Source organism: Astatotilapia calliptera, chromosome 6 (assembly GCF_900246225.1).
Source record: "Astatotilapia calliptera chromosome 6, fAstCal1.2, whole genome shotgun sequence".
In the NCBI taxonomy this organism is placed as follows: Eukaryota; Metazoa; Chordata; class Actinopteri; order Cichliformes; family Cichlidae; genus Astatotilapia; species Astatotilapia calliptera.
In genome coordinates, this window is record NC_039307.1 from 23,650,581 (window position 1) to 23,672,486 (window position 21,906).

General features: G+C 41.6%; 1 protein-coding gene across 4 annotated transcripts in view; it reads left to right on the forward strand.

Moving 5' to 3' along the window:
* Positions 1-21,906, forward strand: part of npnta (nephronectin a) — a 57,274-nt gene that overhangs the window by 16,400 nt on the left and 18,968 nt on the right. The window contains exons 3-7 of one of the 4 annotated variants that reach the window (XM_026171216.1): positions 3,364-3,414; positions 6,459-6,551; positions 12,019-12,114; positions 18,943-19,062; positions 20,342-20,461. In XM_026171216.1, the coding sequence (XP_026027001.1) occupies positions 3,364-3,414; positions 6,459-6,551; positions 12,019-12,114; positions 18,943-19,062; positions 20,342-20,461 (480 nt within the window). The remainder of the gene's footprint in view (positions 1-3,363; positions 3,415-6,458; positions 6,552-12,018; positions 12,115-18,942; positions 19,063-20,341; positions 20,462-21,906) is intronic. The other 3 variants (XM_026171214.1, XM_026171212.1, XM_026171215.1) reach the window with 3 other exon arrangements.

A 21,906-nucleotide genomic window follows, 5' to 3' on the forward strand; every position in this document is an offset into this window, starting at 1 on the left:
TTTAAAAAATAGATATTTGTTTTTGCTGAGGATGTAAAGAATATGAAGATAACTACAGAAGCACGGAAGCTTCAAACCCTAAATAAACCAGTTACGTCACATTAAAGTCCTGTTTGCATCGGTTACTTGACCAGCCAAACAGCAGTGTGTGAGCATGTCTTCTTTGTTGCTCTGGAATCCCACATGTTCCATGTTCGGCCAAAAATATCAGCTAATTTTGAACTTAACCACCATATGAAGCTGCTGCTTTACCACTTTCCCTTCCCAACAAAACCGTATCTGTTCCGTGAGTTAAATCACTCGGTGAGTGCTCGCCTTAATGCTTTCAATGCTCCTGAGTGGGCACAGCTCAAATCCATTCACTTGAGACTACAATCAGCATTCCATCAAGTCAGTAAGGTGCTGATTTAAACCTAAGAGGAGGGAGGCGGAAGGTTTCAGAAAGAAATTGTGGGTAATCATGGATGTGTGCATGTGAGCGTACCTTTTTCTGCATGTGTGTGACGGGTTGCAGTCGTCACAGATTTCAGGTCTTGGTAAATTTTAGTGGAGATGGAAGAGATTAGGCTGGAGCTATCGGATTGTGGCTTTTCAGACTCAGAGCTCAGCAGCCGGTTTGCGCGACTTCTCTCAAAGAATGAAAAACTTAATGGATCAACCCTGACTTTTTTTTCTTAGCTCTTAGATCCAAGTGCGGGAAAGAAGAGAAAAAGGAGTAAAAGTAAAAATCCTGGGGTGTAGAGGAAATGATTTAAGGGGAAGGAGTTGGAGGTGATTGCTCTTGTAGTGGAGGTGAGACGTTAGGATGGGAAGACAAGTGAGAAAATCAGGCAGATGGGGCATGTGTGAGAGAGATGAGCTTTAGATTTATAGCAGACTGAGGCTGCACTCATAATGTTCTGACAGGCCATCCAGCAGGCAAAGCCACACTTGAAGCTACTTATTCCAACCAGCTGCCATCGCGAACATTTCACTGCCACTGTGAGCATTCGAACATTTGCATTTCCAGTGAAATGCATTTCACTTTGGTCACATGAAAGTGCCTCCCTTTCTGTTTCACTGAGGACGACGCTTAAAAGCCATTTTTTAACAAGTTGATCCCGGCTGCGTCAGTAACCACACGGTCCTCTCAGTCAGTCACGGTCTTCGGTTATTCATCAAAGATTTTATCAGGTGATTCGCATCTGTATCAAATACGAATCTAATTCCATTAAAACTTAAATATTCATGGTTAAAAAACATCATTATTATATTTGTTTGAGGGAAGTTTGTACTGGACAATTCTGCGTGCTCATGCAAGTGCTAGGATTCAAGGTCAGGGCAGGAAGTCATTGCCAGTGTCAGGAAGAATGAGACAAATAAAAGTCCAGCTCTCATCTTTCGCAGTGCGAAAAACTCATCAATATGGAGAGTTCAGCTTCGATACACCCAGTGTCTAGATTTTCACATCCCAGTCTGTAAGCGTTCAATGGGAACCGTCTCACTGGCTCGAGAAGTTCTTTGTCGATGATTTTTGCATGACAGCTAAAGCATTCAGCGGGAATGAGCCACGAGGGCGTAAAATCTGAGTGGCTGGACAGAGCAGACAGAGGTCTGTGCCCTACCTAAACTCCATTTTCACTGATCAAATGATTTAATTGCCTGAACATAATCACACCCTAGCCAAATGTTATCATTAGTCACATAAATGTAATGCACAGACAGGAACATTTGCATGGATAATCTCCTTTTTTTCAGTAATTTGGATCTTCTCCAAAGCCTCATACTTGTAAGAAAAAGATGTAAAGGAGAAATTGTGAAAAGGCTAAAACCTGAGTTTTAGTACCTGCTGTGGTCACTCTGAAAGCCTTCTCAAACTGCAACCCGGCAATGGCTTGCTTGACCCTTCAAACTCTCAATCCATAGTTCATAATAGAGGTTTCTTATACAAAAGGAATCCTTAACCCTACACTGAGAACATGTGTCATTGAGAATAAAGATGGGTATTTGCAGAGCTGTGCTGTACTAATATAAGCACACTTGGCTCGCCTTGATAATATTATCAGGGCTCGAATCTACAGTCATATTGAAATTAGGCCCCTTAATATGTGGATAAGAAAAAAACAACTCAAAAAACACTGTTAAAGTGTTAAAAGGTAAATATCATAGTAAATGGAGGCTGGGATACTGTAATACACCACACACTCCAAATAATACTAGTTAATTTCTCACTTACCACTAAATGCCATTAAAGTCTTCATTAAATAAAAACGTATTCAGATATAATTTCTGTTTCCTTTCTTTTACAATCCCCAGAAAGTGCCCATAACTTAAAAAATAATTTGTTTCTTCGTTCCTTTAAAGCTTCCAGTTGCCAGGCCCTCATGTATTTTTTAGGAGGAAAAAAATTACACCTTGATTTCTGTAAAATTACACGGTAATTGTTGTGAAAATTGCACCGTAATTACACAGGGCTTATTATTAAGTGCTAACATTTTTTATATTAACTCGGATAGTCCTGCGAGCGCTACGAAATTCCCAGGCTCGAAGACGTGTTCTGATTTTCTCTGCATTTTAAAGGCGTGGGTTGAATATCATCTCCATATTAAATAGATCACACATTATAATTTCCTCCGAGGTCCTTGCGGGGTTTTCAGATTCACTGAGGCCGGGATTTTGTTTGATTGAGTGCAGTCTTTGTTTCTTCAAATGGTGCGCGCAGGATTAAGGCAGGAGCCTAGAATTGGTAATGTGAGCTAACAAGCGAGCGGTGAAAGGAGAAAAGTGATACCTCAGTTTAAGTAAGATCGTTTAACGGGGTTGTCTGTGTGGCTTCCTTGTCTGCTTCGCTGTTTTCATTATCGCCGGGCTGTAAAGGCTCCGCTAAAAAAAAAATACATCTTTTCGCCCGTTTGAGGTGAAAGCGAGGCAGAAGGGTTTGCTTGTTAGAGGTGAAGGCGAACCATGTTCACTTGAGTGATTTAAAGGAACTTAAAATGAATAATCTTTGCAGTGCAGTCTTGTATTTTTCATTTGGAGCCATAATTTCGCTGTTTCACATCATGTTAAGGAACACTGCTTCCACCTTCAACGCTTTAAATAAGAGCGATGTCCTCCTTTAATAATAGGACATTTACTCGTTTTTCTAGTTATTCTTTTATTAATCATGTATTCCAAACGTCCCCAGAGGCAACAAGTCATATGTGTGATTCCAGACCGTGTGCGTGTTCCAGGAATGTTTGCTTGTCCAATGACCAGACTGTGCCCTCTAACATCATGTCTGTTTGTTTGCTTGTTTGTTTGTTTGTTTGTTTTCCTTTTTTTTGCTCCCCCAGAGACTAAACAATGCCTGCAATCTTGTTTATTTGGCTATTTGTTTTGCAGCTCTCTTCGCCTTAACTCACAGGGTAGTCGGGATAAGGTGCCTGCCCCAAGGTTAGCTCCACATGTTTCTTGAAATAATCTTGCTTGACATGTACTGCTGGGGGCACATCCTCTGAATCCTGTGCTCACTCACTTATTTATAGAGCCAAGCCCACACCCGCTTCCAAAACCAGTAACACCTCTCCACCCCTTGGCAGTAACCATCTCCTTCCCTCTGGCCTCAGTTCTGCGCACACAGCTTGCACTCTGCAGACCCTGTGTCAGCTGAACCCAGTGTCTAACAGGAATTTTTCCCAAGTTCTTTGGTAACTTTTTAATATTCAAACACCCCTCTGGTCAATCCATTGTAATACTAATGAGCCCCTTAAAGCTTAAATCCATAATGTTTCTTAAATTTGATATCAGTAATAGGGCTCTTCAAGCATTTATGATGCAGCGTTATTAACAGAACATGTGCCGCAACTTGTCAGTGTAAGAACTTTGGATGGGTTTATATTTCCCTAATAAATAGGATTCTCACCACAGCATCGCCTAGTCAATTATCCCAAGGTTGAGCGGAGTGAGATGCTCCTTATAGGAACGGTGAACTTATTAGGCAAACGGATAGAGTTTGATCATATACAAAATTAAATTTGTATATGTATTATTTGTAGCGTCTCAATTTTCAGAATTGCCTTTCCTGATCTCAGTTGGCTTTATATGTCATTAATCAAAAAGAAACAAGCCGCAAGTTATCCCTTACTTGCTAGTAATTACTTCCACGTTAGGTTGATGAACCGATGTGTTACACTAACACGAGGCTTATTCGCCATAAACAGTCCACACAAGGATCAGTAGCAATTCTCTTGAGTCCGGAGGAATGGCTGATGTAAACCAAAGTGAAAGTGTGTCATCACTTGACGTGTTTTGATGGCGTTCAAGGAACGAGGATTACACTCACTATGTTTGGCCTTCCAGCTGGTGGGGCCATTTTTAGTGCTCCCTGTCCTTTGCTGTGGCTAATGAACACCGGTCATTATCCTGATCTCTCTGCCAGGCCAGAGGCTTAAAAATACCCTCAAAGGCAAAGCCTGTTGATGGTTGCCTCTGATCTTTCCAATCAAGTCCTCCTCCTTGGAGGGGAGTAACAACACAGAGCATTCACTTGGCTGCTCTCTAACGAAGACATCAGTAGCTGCTTTCCTTTAATCCGCCGACCAGACCGGTCTAACAAACTTCTGCTTCCGGAAGAGCGCAGCACGTTTCATGTCCTCCAACAAGAATGGGCCACTTTTAATTTGTAAATGTGAACTTTGACTGCTCGGTGTGTTAACAACCCGACTCATATCACAAGCTCAAAGTTGGCTTACATTGCTTTTCATTCTGTTCAGTCACGGAGCCTAATAAAGTGGAATGAGTCGTGAGTAGTTATCTAGATCAGTTAAAGGAATCATATCATTACCTTGTTCTCTTTGAATTCCTGCACCTGAGTAACTAAAGTTACTGTTTTTTATGAATAGGCCAGGTTAGCTGCAAATTCTGAAAGATGTAACTGAATTCTTAGCATATGGATTTCACTTAGAGAGAGTCTTCAACCATTTCTACGTTTGTATCAGGCGTCAGTCGGTGCGCTGAAGTTATATTTATCTCATTTGAAACAGAGAGCAGTTAGATATTTTCAATCAAAAGATATTTTATGTTAAAATATACATACAAATACCCAGAGTCACTGGACTTTATTCCATTATATTTTAAAGAGGAAACACAGCATGGTGGCACAGGCTAACCTAAATTCAGCTGATCTGCCAGTTTTTTTAACTTGTAATATCACAGACAGCTACAAGTATTTCAGTCTCCCACTGAGCTTTGGAAATTCCAGATTTATCATGGAATTTATTTTTATCAAAACCTGAATTTCGGGATCACTTTCTTCTGTGATTGTTTTTAAAAACATACTCACTGATACCCGAAGAAACACATACATAAACAAATATATGTGACGTCTTTGGTCTTTTGTCCGACCATTCAACCAAACTGAAATCAGTTAAGCTGTGTTTGAGCTAAAACTGTCAGAGATCGGACTGGTTAAGGCGAGAGGTAAATCCTCCTTGATGCAGGTTATTTGCTGGATTCAGTGCGGGGTTGCCGTGCTGTATGCAGGACATCACCAAAACAAGCATGCCCTGCATCTTTATCAGCACAAATAAGCTCAGTATACCATCACATCCTTCCAGATAAACAACAGACTGGCTGGTGGGATGAATACTATCCAAAAGAACATCTCTCTCGCTCCCTAAACACGCACACTCACAGACTCGGGTGTACTGCTTCTTCTGCCACACTGGTAATTAAGTCCTCTGATGGTATTGTATTATGACATAATTAATGAAGCTTTTAATGAAAATTAGTAACACTCGGTGTATCAGAAGTGCTTAGCAGCAAGCTGCAGCAAGCGCAGTAAGATAAGCAGGGCAAGCCTCCAGCTCACTGAGACAGAACAGAGCCAGGGAAGCTCTAATTCCACGTCTCTGTACACAATCAAAGTATCAACTATCCACGCACTATGTAGGATCTCTTTAATGAGAAACTAATTATAATCTGCTATTTTGGTGCTTAATTGTTTCAGTTTCGCTCTAAGAGGGAAATATTATTCACCTAGGTAATCCTTGTTGGCGGCATGCCAGAGTAAATATCAGCGCTGCATTTTAAAGCCACGAGAATCTAAATTTTGCCGGGTGTAAAAAAGGTCAAACGTCTCATTTATTTTCTACAGTGGGAAATAATTTAATATCAGCAAGGACAATAAAACTTCTCCCGAATCCTGCACTGTGCAAAGTAAAAAAACAACTACTATGTGGTTAGCTGAAAATGGCTTTTCCACTATCATTAGTCAATGATAATATGACTGTCACACAAGGAGAAACACACACATTTCCTATATGAATGAGGCATCACGCTGTCTTTTTGCTGTAACTTGGGAGTAAATTTACAGCCAAGGGGTTGTGGAAGTCAAAAAGCAGTAGGATTAAGTGCTTTGTCATCCTGATCTGGTACACGTAGTCTTCCAGGGCGCTGCGCTGATCTGTCTCTTCCCTTCTGAATCCCCCTTTAACCAGCTGTGTGCCAGCCTGGCTGTAAGCATGGAGACTGCGTGGGACCCAATAAGTGCAAGTGCCATCCTGGTTTCACTGGGAAAACCTGCAATCAAGGTGAGCTATCGACCGAAGCTTGCAGCCGCTTTCGTAACTCTGACCGTGATGTTGTTTTGCCATTTGACGTGACTTATCTGTTCCTCGCAGTGCACTGAAATAGAAAGATAAACCACAAAGAAAGCAGGGAGAGTCGGGAAATATTGTCCCCACCCACTAAGCAACGGGCCTGCTGACGTGCGCATCTTTCCTAAAGAAAACTAAGTGAAGGAGAACCTCTGCCTTGAGTGATGTCAGCGTAATCACTGTTTATTGCAGCCAAATCTCCACAGTAGAACATCAGCGCTGTAAAGCTGCCACAGGAGCGGAAGCTGGTTTGCATCAGCTGACAATAGTGAGGTGCTTTAATCACAGGGCAGGAGGTGGACCGCGGGGGCTGATTCAGCTCAAATGGAAATGAGTGGTGAAGCTGTGTTGAATGATCCCTGGAGTGCATCCTCTCCTGTGAAGATAACATCTCAATTACTGACCTGAGATAACTTGGACCGACTGAGTGCAACCAATGCTATTTGAAGGCGTTTGTTTGTTTGCGTGTGTGTGTGCTGGTCGGTGGATGAGAGTGGGCGGGGGTGGGGGAGGTCTGGAGTTTTTGTGCCTTTACACTTTGGGCACGTTGAAAAGCATTAAAGCTTCCCCAGTTAGCTTGACCTGCATCCCAGCAGCTTGAAAATACTTGTGGAATTCACGCCCTGAGACGGGAATAGGATAGTGTGTAATTAAAAACAAGGGGGAGGGAGGGGGGTGGGGGTGTTGAAATCCTTTCCGGAATGTTCCAAATGACTCATCCTGTATTTCAGGGCTATAGGTGGCTCCTGTCTGCCTGGGCCAGACGGGTCTACTTTGTCTCAATCTGCAACAAAGAGGAGGAAAGTAAAAGGATACGGTATCCAAGCGAGGCAGACTTCGCTGCCAACCATTCAGACAGACTTATCTGACAAAAGCGATTCCGAGACCTTTCAAGATGAAACTGTACTTTCAAGCGTCTGCCGAACTCCCATTTTTCCAATAAGCTCGTGACGTTTTACTTAGCTCTGAGTGGCAGACTTGACCTTTCAGCCTGCGTAGGTGCTGATAACCCCGCATTCTCTGCCGCGCTGCCCCATGCTATGGAAACCAATTTAATCATTCAGGGACCGGAGATTAGATTTTCTCATTTAAATGCAGCGTCGGTCAAACATTGATTTGAGGTGTACTATTGATGTGCCAGGTGGCCAGTGTTTTGAAGCATTCTAATATCCTGTCCCTCTGGAGTGCAGTATTTATCTCGAGGAGACAACTGGAGGAAAGAAATAAGAGCCCCGAGCTGCTTCTCTGACCTCGATGTTGCTAAAGGTCAAGCAGTCTCCCCGAGAGCTTTTAAATCAGATTATAATCTGTAAATTTGTTTTGAGGAAAACGGCGTCTCCTGGGGAGTTGCACGATAAGTGCAGCCGGTGGTCAAACTCGTTAAGAGGCTAAATACTCGACTTAAGTACCTATATTTGAATAACTCAATTTTATGCCCTGCTTGTGCTTCTAAAAGGAGGTGAACATTTATCTATATTTATCTGTCTGCAAATCGCTGATAACATTTTAAAGAGACAAATTTAACACTTAGAAAATTGAGCGACTTTTTAAACTTTTGTCCAGCAGTTTCCTAGTTTGTGTCCCTTAAAAAGGTCATTACCTCACCTTATCACACCAACAAAAATTCACTGACTGCAAATGATAGGAGCTACTATTTTATTTTTAAAAAAGAGATTACAACAGGAAAATGTGCACAAGTGTGGACATCAGTGGTGAATACACAAATTTATTTTAAGTGGGATGTGCGGATGAGTTTGCCACCCTGGAGGCTCGGATTGATTAACAAGAGTGTTGAACACCTTAGAAACACTGTTTGTGTGGAGCAAAAGCAAACCACAGACAGTCATTGTTTACAGTAAACACGATCACAGCAGCTGCCGTATTTTCACATGTCCAATATTTTTATATTTTTATATACCTTGTTTGTTTTTGGGGGGTTTTTTACTACCAAATTCTTTGGCCTTAACTCTCGTCGCAGCTCCTATACAGAAAATATCCCACGATCTGAACGGGATATAATTTAAATGAATGTGATTATTTTTCACCATTAACTTGACTCTCTGAGAATCCAAACAGAATCGTTTTGAGAACGCGCCTCATGCTCGGTGCTGATGAGAATCGTTGCTGTCATTCAGCGTAGTGATAGATGAGCATGCTGTCGCTGCACAAATAAACTCATTATAAGGATAATCTGTTTAACAGTTTGGCAGCAAACTCCCCCTGCTGATCCAATCATTTTAATAAGATGATTATTCCATGCAGGTGGATTTAATTAGGTGTAGTTGACCTGCTGTTAAGACACTATTAAAAGATTTTGCTGGAGGATCCATGTCTCAGACATCAGAAGGAATACAGCTGCGGAGATGCTTCCAGATGCTCCTCGTCTGTCAGCCAGATACGTAATTAATACCACTTTAAGTGTGATAGCCTAATACTGCTGCTGCAGCATGTATACAGTTTACTTCTAGATCTGTTTTCAGAATATTAGCTATTATCTGGATCTCTCACTGCTTTATCTTGGCAAAGCCACAGAAAAGAGCATGAACACTTTGACTAATCTCCATGCGAATTTAATTCAGTGTAGGTGTAGACAGATACTTCAGGGCTGTTGGTTTAGAAACCGATCCCTCTCTGTCACTGTTTGTCTTTCTGGCTGTCTGCTATTAGCAGCCAAACAGCTGCAAGTATTTAAAGTATTGCATGCATGTCATCATACTGTGTATTTACACTCAGTTGTCTGGCTATTACTCCAGATTCCTTTTATCTGTGTTCTCTTTAAGGTCACCAAAGAGGCAAGAAGTAATGTTTGACCTGAGTTAACTCCTGTGAGTTTGAAGTATATGTGATTAGAAATCATCCCCCTGCTAAGATTTCCTTCTGATATTCATTGTAATGATAAAGATATTGTTCCATTAAGAATGATGCAACACAGGTTGAACACATATGATTGAAGACATGATATCACATCACACAATAAAGCAGCCAGATGGTGGCTTGCAGAACTGTCCTATTACAATTAACAGCGCATGGAGAATGGAAGAAAATTATCACACAGAGACAGCAGAGAATGAGCCTTGAAATCACAGTGGCTGCTAAAGGATCGCTCACTGATCAGATCGACCTCCAGAGTCTTTATGGATATTTTCATTTACTTAATAACATTTGCAGAAATACTTTTTTTCTGGTACTTTTCAGGTAAATCCACTGATTCTCCCACTAAGTTGAACTTTTTCCACTCACCATCAACTTTAGGTACACCTGTTCAACTGCCAGCTAATGCAAATATCTCATCAGCTAATCACATGGTTCATTTAGGTAGGTATGCAGACATGGCCACGATAACTCATTGGCGTAACTTTGTGCTGAACATCGGGGGGGGGGTGTCAAGATCTCTGTCTAAATAAATAAATAAATCTGGGTAAATTCCCAGATTAGTAAACATGCAACTATTTTGCTGGTAATACTTGAAACGAGCAAAGAAAATCAACAGCCTCTTTATTTAAGATAATTCATAATTTTATTGGGGGGTTATATTGGTTGGGTCTGATTATTGGGGGGGGGGGGGGCATAACCCCCCTGGAAGTTACGCCCCTGCGATAACTGCTGGAGTTCAAAGCGAGGATCAGAATGGGAAAGCAAGACAGAAGAGAAGAGCATCTTTGAACATAAACACACTGAACCCTGTAGCAAATGAGCTACAGCAGCAGAAGCCACTCAGCTAAAGGTTTGGAACGGAGGGTACAGTTCATGCAGGCTCACCAAATTTGGACATGAGAAGACTGAAAAACATTGCTTGGTCTCAAAAGTCTTGATTTCTGCTGAGACATTTAGATAATTGGGTCAGCATGTGCCGTAAAGAACATGAAAGCATGGGTCCCGCGCTGTATCAATGGTTCAGGCTGTGGGCGTAATGGCCTGAGGGATATTTTCTTGTTACACCGTGATCCTTAGCCTACCTGAGTATTGTTCCTGACTGCGTCCATCCCTTTATGACCGCAGTGTACCCATCTGCTGATACCTATTTCCCAGCATCACTAGATGGGTACACCATAATGATTTGTCACAAAACTCAAAGCATTTCAAATTGGTTTCTTGAACATGACAATGAGTTGCCTGTACTCGAATGACCTCCACTGTCACCAACTCTCAATTCAGTACAGTGCTTTTGTTATGTGAACAGGAGATTCACATCGTGAATGCGCAGCCGACAAATATGCAGCAACTGTGTGATGCTATCATGTTAACCTGATGTTTGCAGCACCTTTTTGAATGTCAGAAAGCAACAGGTCATCCAACTCAGTACTAGGAAGTTGTACCTAAAAATGTGGCCAGTGGGTGCAGTACAGGCACCTACACCCTGAGGTGGCAGCTCAGTAGCTAAATTGTTCGTGGGTTTATTCTTCTTGTTTTTCCCCATTTTATGACTGGACCCACCCACTGTGTTCCTGTCCAGCACATAGTTACAGCCTTATTAGAGATGTATTCTCCATAAACTTATGTAATGATTACTATCAGTAATAATATATCTCTACATCTCTAGTTCCAATAAAAACAGCTGCATGCCATTTGTCTATAAATGAAGACAAACTGAAAACAGATTGTTTTCATAGTGAAGGTTTGTTTCTTCTTCCAGTGCCCGTTCATCGTGTCTATTTACAGAAAAGTTCAGCTACAAATGCTTCCGTCTTAAGCAGAGTTGGCAGTGCGGCTGCTTGCGTAACCTCTCAGTTTAGATTTTTGTATTCCTCGGTCGAAAAATGCTCGGATGATATGGAGCATGCAGAAACAGTCGGAGCTAGTTGTATCATCTTCTTGTCACTTAACAATAGCTGTTGTTAGCCCAGTGCCGGAGGAAAGGTTGCTTGAATGATAGATGGTTAGGCAGGAAGGGGAGGGGCTGAAATTCCTGAGGCTGAAGCATTTGCAGTCAAACAGTGATTTGTCTCTTTAAATGTAACTCCTGCCTACTTTTGAAACTCCGGGCAGAAATTGAGAAGGGATCCTCTGAATCTGTGCGATACTGTAATTCTCTCAGATCCTATTTCACCCTTGTGACAAAAAGGGAATGCAGAAGAGACGAGCGGGCAGGAGGACAGGAGATGCAAAACCACTTTTTGCTGTTTCTCCCATGTGCCCTTTTTTTTTCCTGATACTCAGCTCATGTCCAATTCCCACAAGTGTAATCCTCTTTGCTGCATAATGTTCCTCTTTACTTTCCAGGAATGTAGCGTGGTCAGAGGTGTCCTAATCCATTGGTTGGTTCCTTTTTAAAAAATTCTCTCTCTCTCTCCCTCTCCCTCTGTTCTCCTCACTCACTTTACTACTTCATGTCAATCAAACCCTCCACTCCCTTTCCTCCCACTCCCCTCCTCCTCTCTAACCCATTTTCTTTTGTCTAAAGAAGAGGCGCTGGACTATTTAACCCCACCAGTGTGGGCCAGTCACCTTCCTATCTTTCTTCCCGTGGACCATCAGCCGGCGAGAGTTGTGATGGAGGGTGAGATTCGATCGACCTCCCCTCGGCAGCTTCTCTTCTTCCCCCTTGGCAACATGCATGGTGCTGCACAATGTGACCTAAGGAGGACTAAATGTCACTCCCAGTTATTTTCTTCCTGCTTTCGTTCTGTCCCTGGCAGAGGAGGCACCACCCAAGAGCAGCTTTTCAGCAGAAGAAAAACAGCACGAGTGCCAAGCATGTTGCAGTTTTTACCACTCTCCCCTCCCTTTCTTTATCCCTTCTACCCTGAATACAGTTTCTCTGTGCAGAAGAGCCATCATGAGTTTCTCTTCCCTGCTTCTTCTTCTTCTTTCTCATTTGCACCATGACTGCCTGGAACAAATAGCTCTTCCTTGCTTTTCAAACCATCATCGACATGGACACAGCACTCGTGGCTTCTCCATCGCTGCTAGAACAAGGCCTTGAATTCCAACCAGTGTTATCTCCTTTAAAGATGAGCATATGCCCAAGAAAAAGGCCCCTGCTAATCCCTGTCAGTGATAGAGGTGTGTCGGGAATGTAGCACACCTCAGTGGAGCTGACCCAATAAATCACTCCATTTTGCATCACTTCAAATGTGTCTTAGCAGTTCATTTACCATACAGTGAACACCCCAGAGGGGCTCTCCACCTCTGCTATCTCACAGGTTTCTGCAGTCCTGGGGCCATGTCGAAGTATGAATTGGTGGTCATATCTGTGCGTTATCTCTCTGTTTCTCTCTCTCTCTCTGTCTGTCCTCTTGGTCTTGCCTGTAGATGAGAGCCTGGCTGTATCTTGCGCGTTGCTTGTGCTGATGCTCTACTGTCTGAGAATGTGAGAATTTCAATAATCCCTCATTTACATTTTTAAGCTGTTTTTCAGTGCAACGGACAAGTGGAGACCTTTTTCCTCTTTCACGCTGACAATGGACAGTGTTGCTATGGTTTTCTGTTATCGCAGTAATGAGTGTGCAAAAGCTGTGTGCTATGAAAAAAAGAAACAGGATTGACAGTGTTAATTGTAAAAATTGGACAACAGTGATGTGCGTGCATGCACGTGTGTGTGCAGGTGTGAGTGTTTTGGACAATATCTTGTGGGTGAAGTAAGCGGAGCTAAGCCTCCTGTCTGACAAAGGACAGAACAAATCATTTTGACGTGGTTCCCTCCATAGAAAAACTAAGAATAATTTATGTCGCAGCGGAAAGACTGTCAGTTTGTACAGGTGTTTGAAAAGTGAGGGGAAAAAAGCAGTGAGCTTTATGCTCATGTGGTGAACAAAAATAGCAGAACAAATTCGGTTTGCAGTGGGCAGCAAGACCTGCTGTGTGCGCTGTGTAATAATAAGAGTCATCACACTGCACCTGTGTCACTTTGTTATGCACGCAAATGAAAATCTTGTTATCTCAAGAAGACAATCAGTTTATATTTGCAAAGACATTTCATTCATATCAGAAATCCTGAAATTTCAAAATAAAAATTCATTTTAGGGCAGCACGACTATGAGCAAAATTATTATCACTATTATTTTAAATGTCAACGTTTGTTGTTGTGATTATTCACTGATTTGACCCCCGAAATGATCATGTAAGCTTACATCCATGCTCTGCTGCATTCCTGCTAATGTTTAAAATAAAACCAGTCCTTCTTTAGTTACCTAAATTCGGTGCATATCTTAGAGAATAAATATTCATATAATTTTTTTTTCTTTTTTAACTAAGCTAACACAAAATGTAGTCCACAGGACGATGCTTTCACCTTTGCCTTGTGCTGCATTCATGTTAATTAAAACATCTCTGCATACAAATGAGGTGTTTGTATCCAAACGCCTTATTCATCTGACCCGAGTGCATTTCCTAGAAGGAAAGAATATAAACCAACACATCTATTCTTCATCAGGGTCGACTCTTAGAGCAATTATGCACTTGTTCGTCTCATACTGCTCCTAGAATAAACTTGTTGTATTATTTTGCAATAAAACCAAGTCCCCCATGAAGTCCTTTTTGTTGGTCCTGAGCTTGCATCTGCCCCACTGAAAAGCACTTGTCAGTTAAGCCTTTGGAGCCGTGGAGCACTTTTTTTTTATTCCATTATGGTTACCTACATGACAGATGTGAATAAAATGCATATAGTAAAACTCTATTTCTCTCTTTGCCTATAGTGCAGGTTTTGCCACTTTCATACAGTTGACCAGTTTCCTTAAGCCTTAATGGGTAGTGGACACATATTTTTGGCTAAATGGAATTTGACTGCATTTGTTGGTGACTTCAGTTTGTCTTTTTGAGCTTGATGGACGACCAGATGCGCTGCACAGGCCTGCTTTTTTTATGGACTTCTGAGTCTGTGCTGGATGATTTCCATTAGGTACGACCGCACTGTTTGTCTTTACATTCATTGTAGAGCAGATGTAGATGTGTTTTGAATAAGTTAGTTGTGTTGAGTTGGAGCACAGACCCAATAATACAGGACTAAATCACTAAAATGTATTTCCAAACAACAGCTAATGACCTGCTTTTAATGTGATCCTGTACATTGCAGGGAACAGGATTTTATTGCCAGAGCACAGATTTTCATTATCAATCAGTGATGCTGATTTAATTGTGGGAAACCAGACTCGTGATCGAGATTAAAACTGGATTAATCGTGCAGCCCTGCTTAAGTCTAATAACCATTTAGCTTGTCTTACATGTAGAAGAATGTTTTTATAACTGTAAGTAGTCTGCTCCTTGTTATCTCTACTCATTCAAACAGTGAAAGTAATGTTTTAAATGATTTATATATCACCCCAGCATGACAGCTGCTTTCACAAACTGACCCCTATATATCTAAAAGAATTTATGGTCATGGAACATGACTTGAAGTCTGGCAGCACTTCCTAAGGTTAAGCATGCTGTCCAAATTTCTGACACATTTACTGATCACTTAGCCAGTTTGGCTTTAGTAGACCAGAAGCTTTCATTAATAGAAGACAGGAGTCTGTACATATACAAACTGGGCATCTGCTCAATCATTCATCCAAATTAAACTGTGGCATCTTTTAAATGCAGGAGGTATGTGGCTCTCAAAGAATGTGCCCTACATATGTCCATAGAGCTAAACACGGCGCCATTTAAAGTGCAGTAAGCCAAGATGAACGCTCATGTGCCACACGGTGAGATGAAATCTATTTTATGATGCTTCTACTGTGTCACAGACACAGAGAGTGGTATTCATAGTTATTTATATTGCTTGGAGTGTGTGTCATCGTTCAGGTGTGATGGATTTTTGGTACCGTTTCAAGTTGGATTTTTCCTTTTATGGTTCTGACACTCCAAACTTGTCACATTTAAACGAGGTGCAGGTAATATATGAAGAAACATTTGCCCCAAACATAAACCCTGTTTCCATCAAAATCCATAAGTATTTCAGCGATATGCACATGCGAATTTATGCTAACCAAAGCAGAAGCAACCTGTTTGAAAAGCTTATCTAAAGATAGTCTGTCTTCAGGCAATAACCAGTGGTTTTAATATTACATTTCACTAAATGCAATCCCTTTTTCACTTCACACGAACTGTTTACCTGTATACAACCAAAGCCTGTTTGGTCAATAAAACTTAGACTTCAAACAGAATGTAGTCTTCCTTGTAAGCACTGAAGTTCTCCAAGTTATTAAAAGGATGTAAGCAAGAGCTGGGACTATCTGGTTACTCTAACCAGACAAGCTGTTCAGTGATGCTCTGAAAGAGTGACACAGTTTCCTTTATGAGACAACTCTTTCCTAAAACTTACTTTAGGTGAAAAACATGATTTAAAGCAAACGCTTTGCACATCTGAGCTGCATGACTGCAGGCTAGTGTAATCCCTCTTTCTAAAAGTGGGAGCGTAGAAAGAATTTCTTGCATAAATTATTGAGCGCACACAGCAAATAACAATTACAGCATCAAAGTCTGAAACCACCAAGAAAGCTACAAGAGGTTTTTCTTGCAGTGAACATTTAACGCAGCATAAAAAGCACTTGTGTTGCTAATAACATTAACAGCCAGGTTAAGACAGAAATAATTTGGCCTTTTCATCCAATAAGTTACTGCAAATATTATGTTTGAGTTCACTGATAAACTGTTGGTGGCAGTTAATCTACAGTCTGCTCCCACTAGCTGTAAACTGAGGAGCTAAACATCAAACCGCTAAAAAAAATAAAAAATGATGAAAACATGATGTAATTATGACATTTCTGTTTGTGTTTCACGGTTCAGTAATTTCATCTGCCATCATTTTTATCCTCTTTAATGGAGTGAAAGCTTGAGTGCATTACATAATTGTTATGATTGTCACTTTGTATCAGATAATAGTTATTCTTTGTTCAGTGGACTAAATAAAAACAGACCTTCCTTATTTAAGACAGCTGTTAAAAGCCTTTGCTTGTGTTTCATTTGAAAACTTTTACTAATAGACTGTGGATTTACTTGCATAGTCTATAAATTTTACCAATGTAGTGCCTCAAAATGATGATTATTTGACCATCATTGTTGTGTTGGCAATGCACTTTGCAAAATTTCTGACCAAAACGTAGCACCAAGTTTTTAAAATAATGAGGGTGGTAACCACTGAATAGTGCTGCCCCAAGAAGCATAAAATGCTAGCTAGCTAGCCAGTTATTGGCATCACCATCCTCCTACTACTGGCTGAAAATCCATCCTTTCTGCTGTGTATTCCACCACAAAAGGTGGCAAACATATAGTACTGTTCAGTCAGCTTCTGACTGTAATGAGCACACCATTGGAGAATGTCTGGTGGAATGCATGTGCCCAAACTTTTAAAAGTCACTCTTCTTATGCATTCAAAAAGACAAGTGTTAGTGCAGAAATGTACAATTTGAGACACAACACTTGATTTGATGTTAAATATATACAGTTGTGGAAAAAAAAAGTTTTCATGCAGCCCTATGTAGTCCTGTTAAAGAAGTAAGTGCCCCCCTTACTGCTTCCACAGGAGTTAAGAGAACAAGAAGCAGCCTGGTCTTTGCCGCAAATGTACTAATTATCTGATGACTGGAAAGCAGGATCACTTTGATAAAAGCAGAAGTTTTGGCAATTTGTTGATCTGGAGCATTCAGGTATGTGTTAGCAGTATGCTTTGGAAGATGTCACATTTGCTTTGACACACACACTTCAGACCGCACAAAGGTCATAAAACACTCCAAGAGCCACGACTCAGACTCTACTGAGACCTGTTAAATGCTAACAGTACATAATAGTACGATCTAAAAGGCTGAACAAGTATGGCTTTTTCAAGGCATCTTGAACAACGTCCTTGTGGAGTGGAGATGTTTGACTGTAATGCACACCAAACATATTGGCAGAAAAACCTCATACCAACTGTCGACCACAATGGTCATGATTTGGACTCGTTTTTACAGCCAAAGGACCTGAGCACCTTGCAGTCCACCATGAACTCATCTGTATAACAAAGTACTTTTGTCTCAAATATGAGGCCATCTTTCTGACAGCTAAAGCTTTTCTCAAATTGGGTTATGCAACAGGACAGTTTTCCCAAGCATAACAGCAAATCTGCAACAGAATGACCGAAGAAGAAAAGCACCAAGGTGTTGCAATGACCCAGTCAAAGCCCAGACGAATGAGCCTGTCAAACCTCAATGAAGTGAAGCACCAAGAGTGGGTCATTCCTCCACTGTGACAAGAGGGTCTGATAAAGCCATAAAGAAAACAATTACTTTAAGTTATTGCAGCTAAAGGTGATCCTACAAGCTACTGAACCATGAGGTGTACTTAGTTTTCACTGGACTGCAGAGAGTTTGGGGAAAACTTTCTTTTCCAGCTGACTGTAGGTGTTACTATATTAATCATATCCAACTAAGTTGTTCTGAAGTTGCAGTGTGTGCAATGACCTGAAACAGACTAATGAAAACAAATTGTCACCTTTAATTTTTTATGCGATGATATGTCAAAATATGCCTTTTAAAGGTAATGTCGTGGCTGTCTCTTTGTTTTCCATCCATTTTAATGAATATAAAGACCTAAATATATTCACTTACCTGAGCCACTGTAAACTTTGCACGTACTTTGCACACTTTGTCTTATCATAACAGGAGGTACACAAGTGTAACCAGTGTTTTAATGGTTTTGGCAATGCTCTGTTACATTTTGGAGTGTCAGTAAGTCATCCCAGTGAGGCAGCATGCACCAGAGCCCTGGGATTTAAAATACATGGAAGAAAGGAAGACATCATTAATGTCATTAGTTACAGCTCTGTTTGACTCGTCAAAATGTCTGCTCCGAGAAAAGCATAATGACTTGAATTTGCATAAGCATTTGACAGGTGTTGAGCTGAGAGCATATTCTTTTCTCCCAGGGGTGCTCCTTACTCCGAGCCCAGACAGCATCGTTTTCTAATAAGATTTTCATGGGCTACTGTGGGTGAGATTTCTCTACTTTCACGTCCACATAAAAACACCAGAATTAAACGTATCCATCAAAGAAAACCAGATGGAGAACTGGCAAACCTCACAAAGTGGTGGAAAGTCATAGGGTTTAATCATATCCTTCATCGCATGCAGGTGATGCAAAGGTTTAATGCTGTTACTGGCTTAACCATCAAAAGGGCGATTTCTGGGCCTGTCAGAACACAGAAACGCTTCACTTCCTTGAAGATACCCCCACCCCATTTAAACAACGACCACATTAACACGCAGTCACCTCAGAGGGAGCCTGCATACCTGCACGTAAATGGACAAGCGATGTCTGACATGACTCACCTCTTCCACCTTTGCCCCGTGACTAATTTCACCTCTTTATAGGACCTCTGTCTCTCTGTACCCCGGGTGATTTAAGTTGTCTTTCTCTCTGTCTGCAGACCTGAATGAGTGCGGGCTAAAGCCAAGGCCCTGCAAACACAGGTGCATGAACACGTATGGGAGCTACAAGTGTTACTGCCTGAATGGCTACATGCTGATGCCTGACGGGACCTGTGGAAGTAAGCCTGTTTCTCTTGCACACACACACTTTGATTGTTAACACTCTTTGTGTTACAGCCTGAGAGGTGGAAGTTTCCTTTCCCTGTCTGTGTTCTCCTCATGGAGGATTCCTCTTTTCACTGAATGTATCCATCTGTTTCTACAGGACACGGTGTTGATATCATTAAGAAATGTATTTCCCACTCGTACCCCTGACAGCAGCCTCACAATCCTTTGATAGACTGTTTTGATTAAAACACCGTGTTGATCTGCTTCATTATAGTAGCTCTGCAGACTAAAGAACCCCTGTGAAGAACCCTTTGAGGGCTGAAATGAAAAATATGAAAGAAACACAATCTACAGACCCTTGAGTGAATGTGCACATTTTCTTTTAGGGTTTTTTTTATTGTTTGCCCCGAGGTAGTCCACAGAATGTGAGCTGATGCCTGAACATGTCTCCCTGTAAATTCTGTTTCCCACCTGATAACTATTTTCCCTGCACGTTTCCACTTGAGGACTGTATGACTCCCGATACCTCTTTTTAATTAGTTCTTTTGTACGAGGGGAAAATTCACTCCCCACCTTTTAAAGTCTAAATCGCGTAACACTTGAGGCAATCTGAAATTATCCTAGATGTTGTTGTCTAATGATAGCATGATGCCGTTAAACACCTTGCTGCTCCTCCTTTCTCCCCTTTGATCAATAGATCACTGTAGCATTTAATCAGCCCGGCCTGCCTCAGTCATCAGACTCTACTCCAGGGTGCCGGCAGCAGCTGAAGTAGCAGTGGCAGCAAAAGCCTCACTTTTAATTTCCTTTTTAGAGACCACTGTTATCAAGACAGGCCGAAGAAAATCTGTTTCATTACGTTATTATTTTTGGAAGTTCTTGATCTGCCCGGCACGTCTCAACAACACTCACGCCTCACGCTGTTGCTTTGATATCGAGGGGGGGAGATGGATTATCAATCTTTGGGTGTAACAAAGGATAAAAGTGGGCAGGGGGAAGATTGCTGGAGCTAAGGTGTGAGCACATGGCAACTGCACAGCAGAGAAGTCTAATAATGGCAGAGTGAGTGCTGTGCCGCTGGCAGCACCCCAGGGTCAAGCTGGCTAATATCAGAAAAGGCAGGCGAGTGGCCTGGCTGTTATAAATTGGCTGGAGGAAAAAGAAGCGCGCGCGCGTGTGTGTGTTGGTGTGAGGAAAAAAAAGTGTAGGTGAGAATGGCATAAACTCTTCTCCCTTTGTACTCCCCAGTGGCACCAGTGTGTGTTAATGTGTGCCTCTTTTACCCATCAGACGCTCGCACTTGTGGTATGGCCAACTGCCAGTATGGCTGCGAGGTGCTGAAAGGAGAGGTCCGATGTCAGTGTCCGTCGCCGGGGCTACAGCTGGCTCCGGATGGGAGAACCTGTGTGGGTACGTCCCGGTCTTAAAATATCTCCACATGCCTGAAAGCTGAGCTACTCTTATCTGTGAGCGACTTGCAGCGTGTAAATCCTCATAAATATAACTTTTTTTTTGTTTGTGTGTGAGTATGTGTTTGTGTGTTTTTCTCAGCCTTTAAATTTGCTAATCAAAGGCAACTATTTTGGCAAAGGAAGAAAAGAAACTGGCAACACAATTTGCAGTTTAGCCACTCGAACGCAAATCCTCAAAGCAAACAACTCATCAAAGTTGAATTCATCCAAATTGTTTCACAGCGCATCACTTTGATTTCATCGTCGGTCCTTCTCGACCAAGTTGTTTGCTTCCTGTTGCTTTTACAGCAGGAATGCGATCGAGGGAATCCCACATGTCTGCCTTTACTGCCAATTTTATGTGACACTGCTCCTCAGAGGGGTACCTTAACAGATGAGGTGGGCAGTTGAGGCAGTTAACCTGTGTCAGGTTTAAACACAGGGTGTTCACTAGAGGCTCTTCCCCTTTATGCTGCCTTATAGGGCCACTTAACTGCTGGGCAGCTAAAGGGGTGGTTTTCTAAAATAGCACCGACATGAATCATGAAGAATTATGAAGGGGACAGAACCCTTTGCCTACCACAGGTGTTACTACAGTAAACTCTGGACGTGGAGAGTTTTATGGAAGCTGTATAATCATCCTCGTGGACGTGATTCTATGTAGGAACCAGAGACTGAAGTGAAGCATCTGGCAGCTAATGAGGTTAATTAGTAGCATGACTGGATATAAAAAGAGAGGATGAGTCTGTCAGATGTAAAAATGGAGAAGGGTGTGAAAGTCTGAATTTGTAAGTGGTTCAATAAGTTAAGAAGACCCTTTCTTAATGTAAAATTAAAAAATCTGATGTAAGAGAAAAGGTCAAAAATGAACGAAAGGTGCGTGAGCTTCAGGCCCTCAGGCACCACTGCATTAAAAACAGACACTTTTATGCATGGACTCAGGAACAATTCTGAAAAGCATTGTCAGTAAACACAGTTTATCGCTGCCGCCCCAAAATGCAAGTGAAAACTGTAGCATGAAATAAACAACCCTCTGGGCCTGAGCTCATTCAGTGTGGACTGAGGTAAAGAGTAAAAAGTACCCTGTGGTCTGTGGATTCAAAATTTGAGTTTGGAAATGACGTGTCCTCCAGGCTAAGAAGGAAAGCAGTTATGACGGTATGGGGTGTTGGCATTAACGCATATGTCATAAATAACTGAAAAGGCACCATTAATACAGGACACTGTTTTGAAACAATATTATGCCGACATTTGAAGACATTTTTCAGCATGAGGAAAGTGATAAATAAAAATAAATAAATTTCTTATTTCAGCAAGAAAATGCTGAGAAACATTTTGCCAGCAGAAACCCACTGAAAACATTTGGCACATTACTGTATGAAACAAAAAAAAAACCCTAAACAA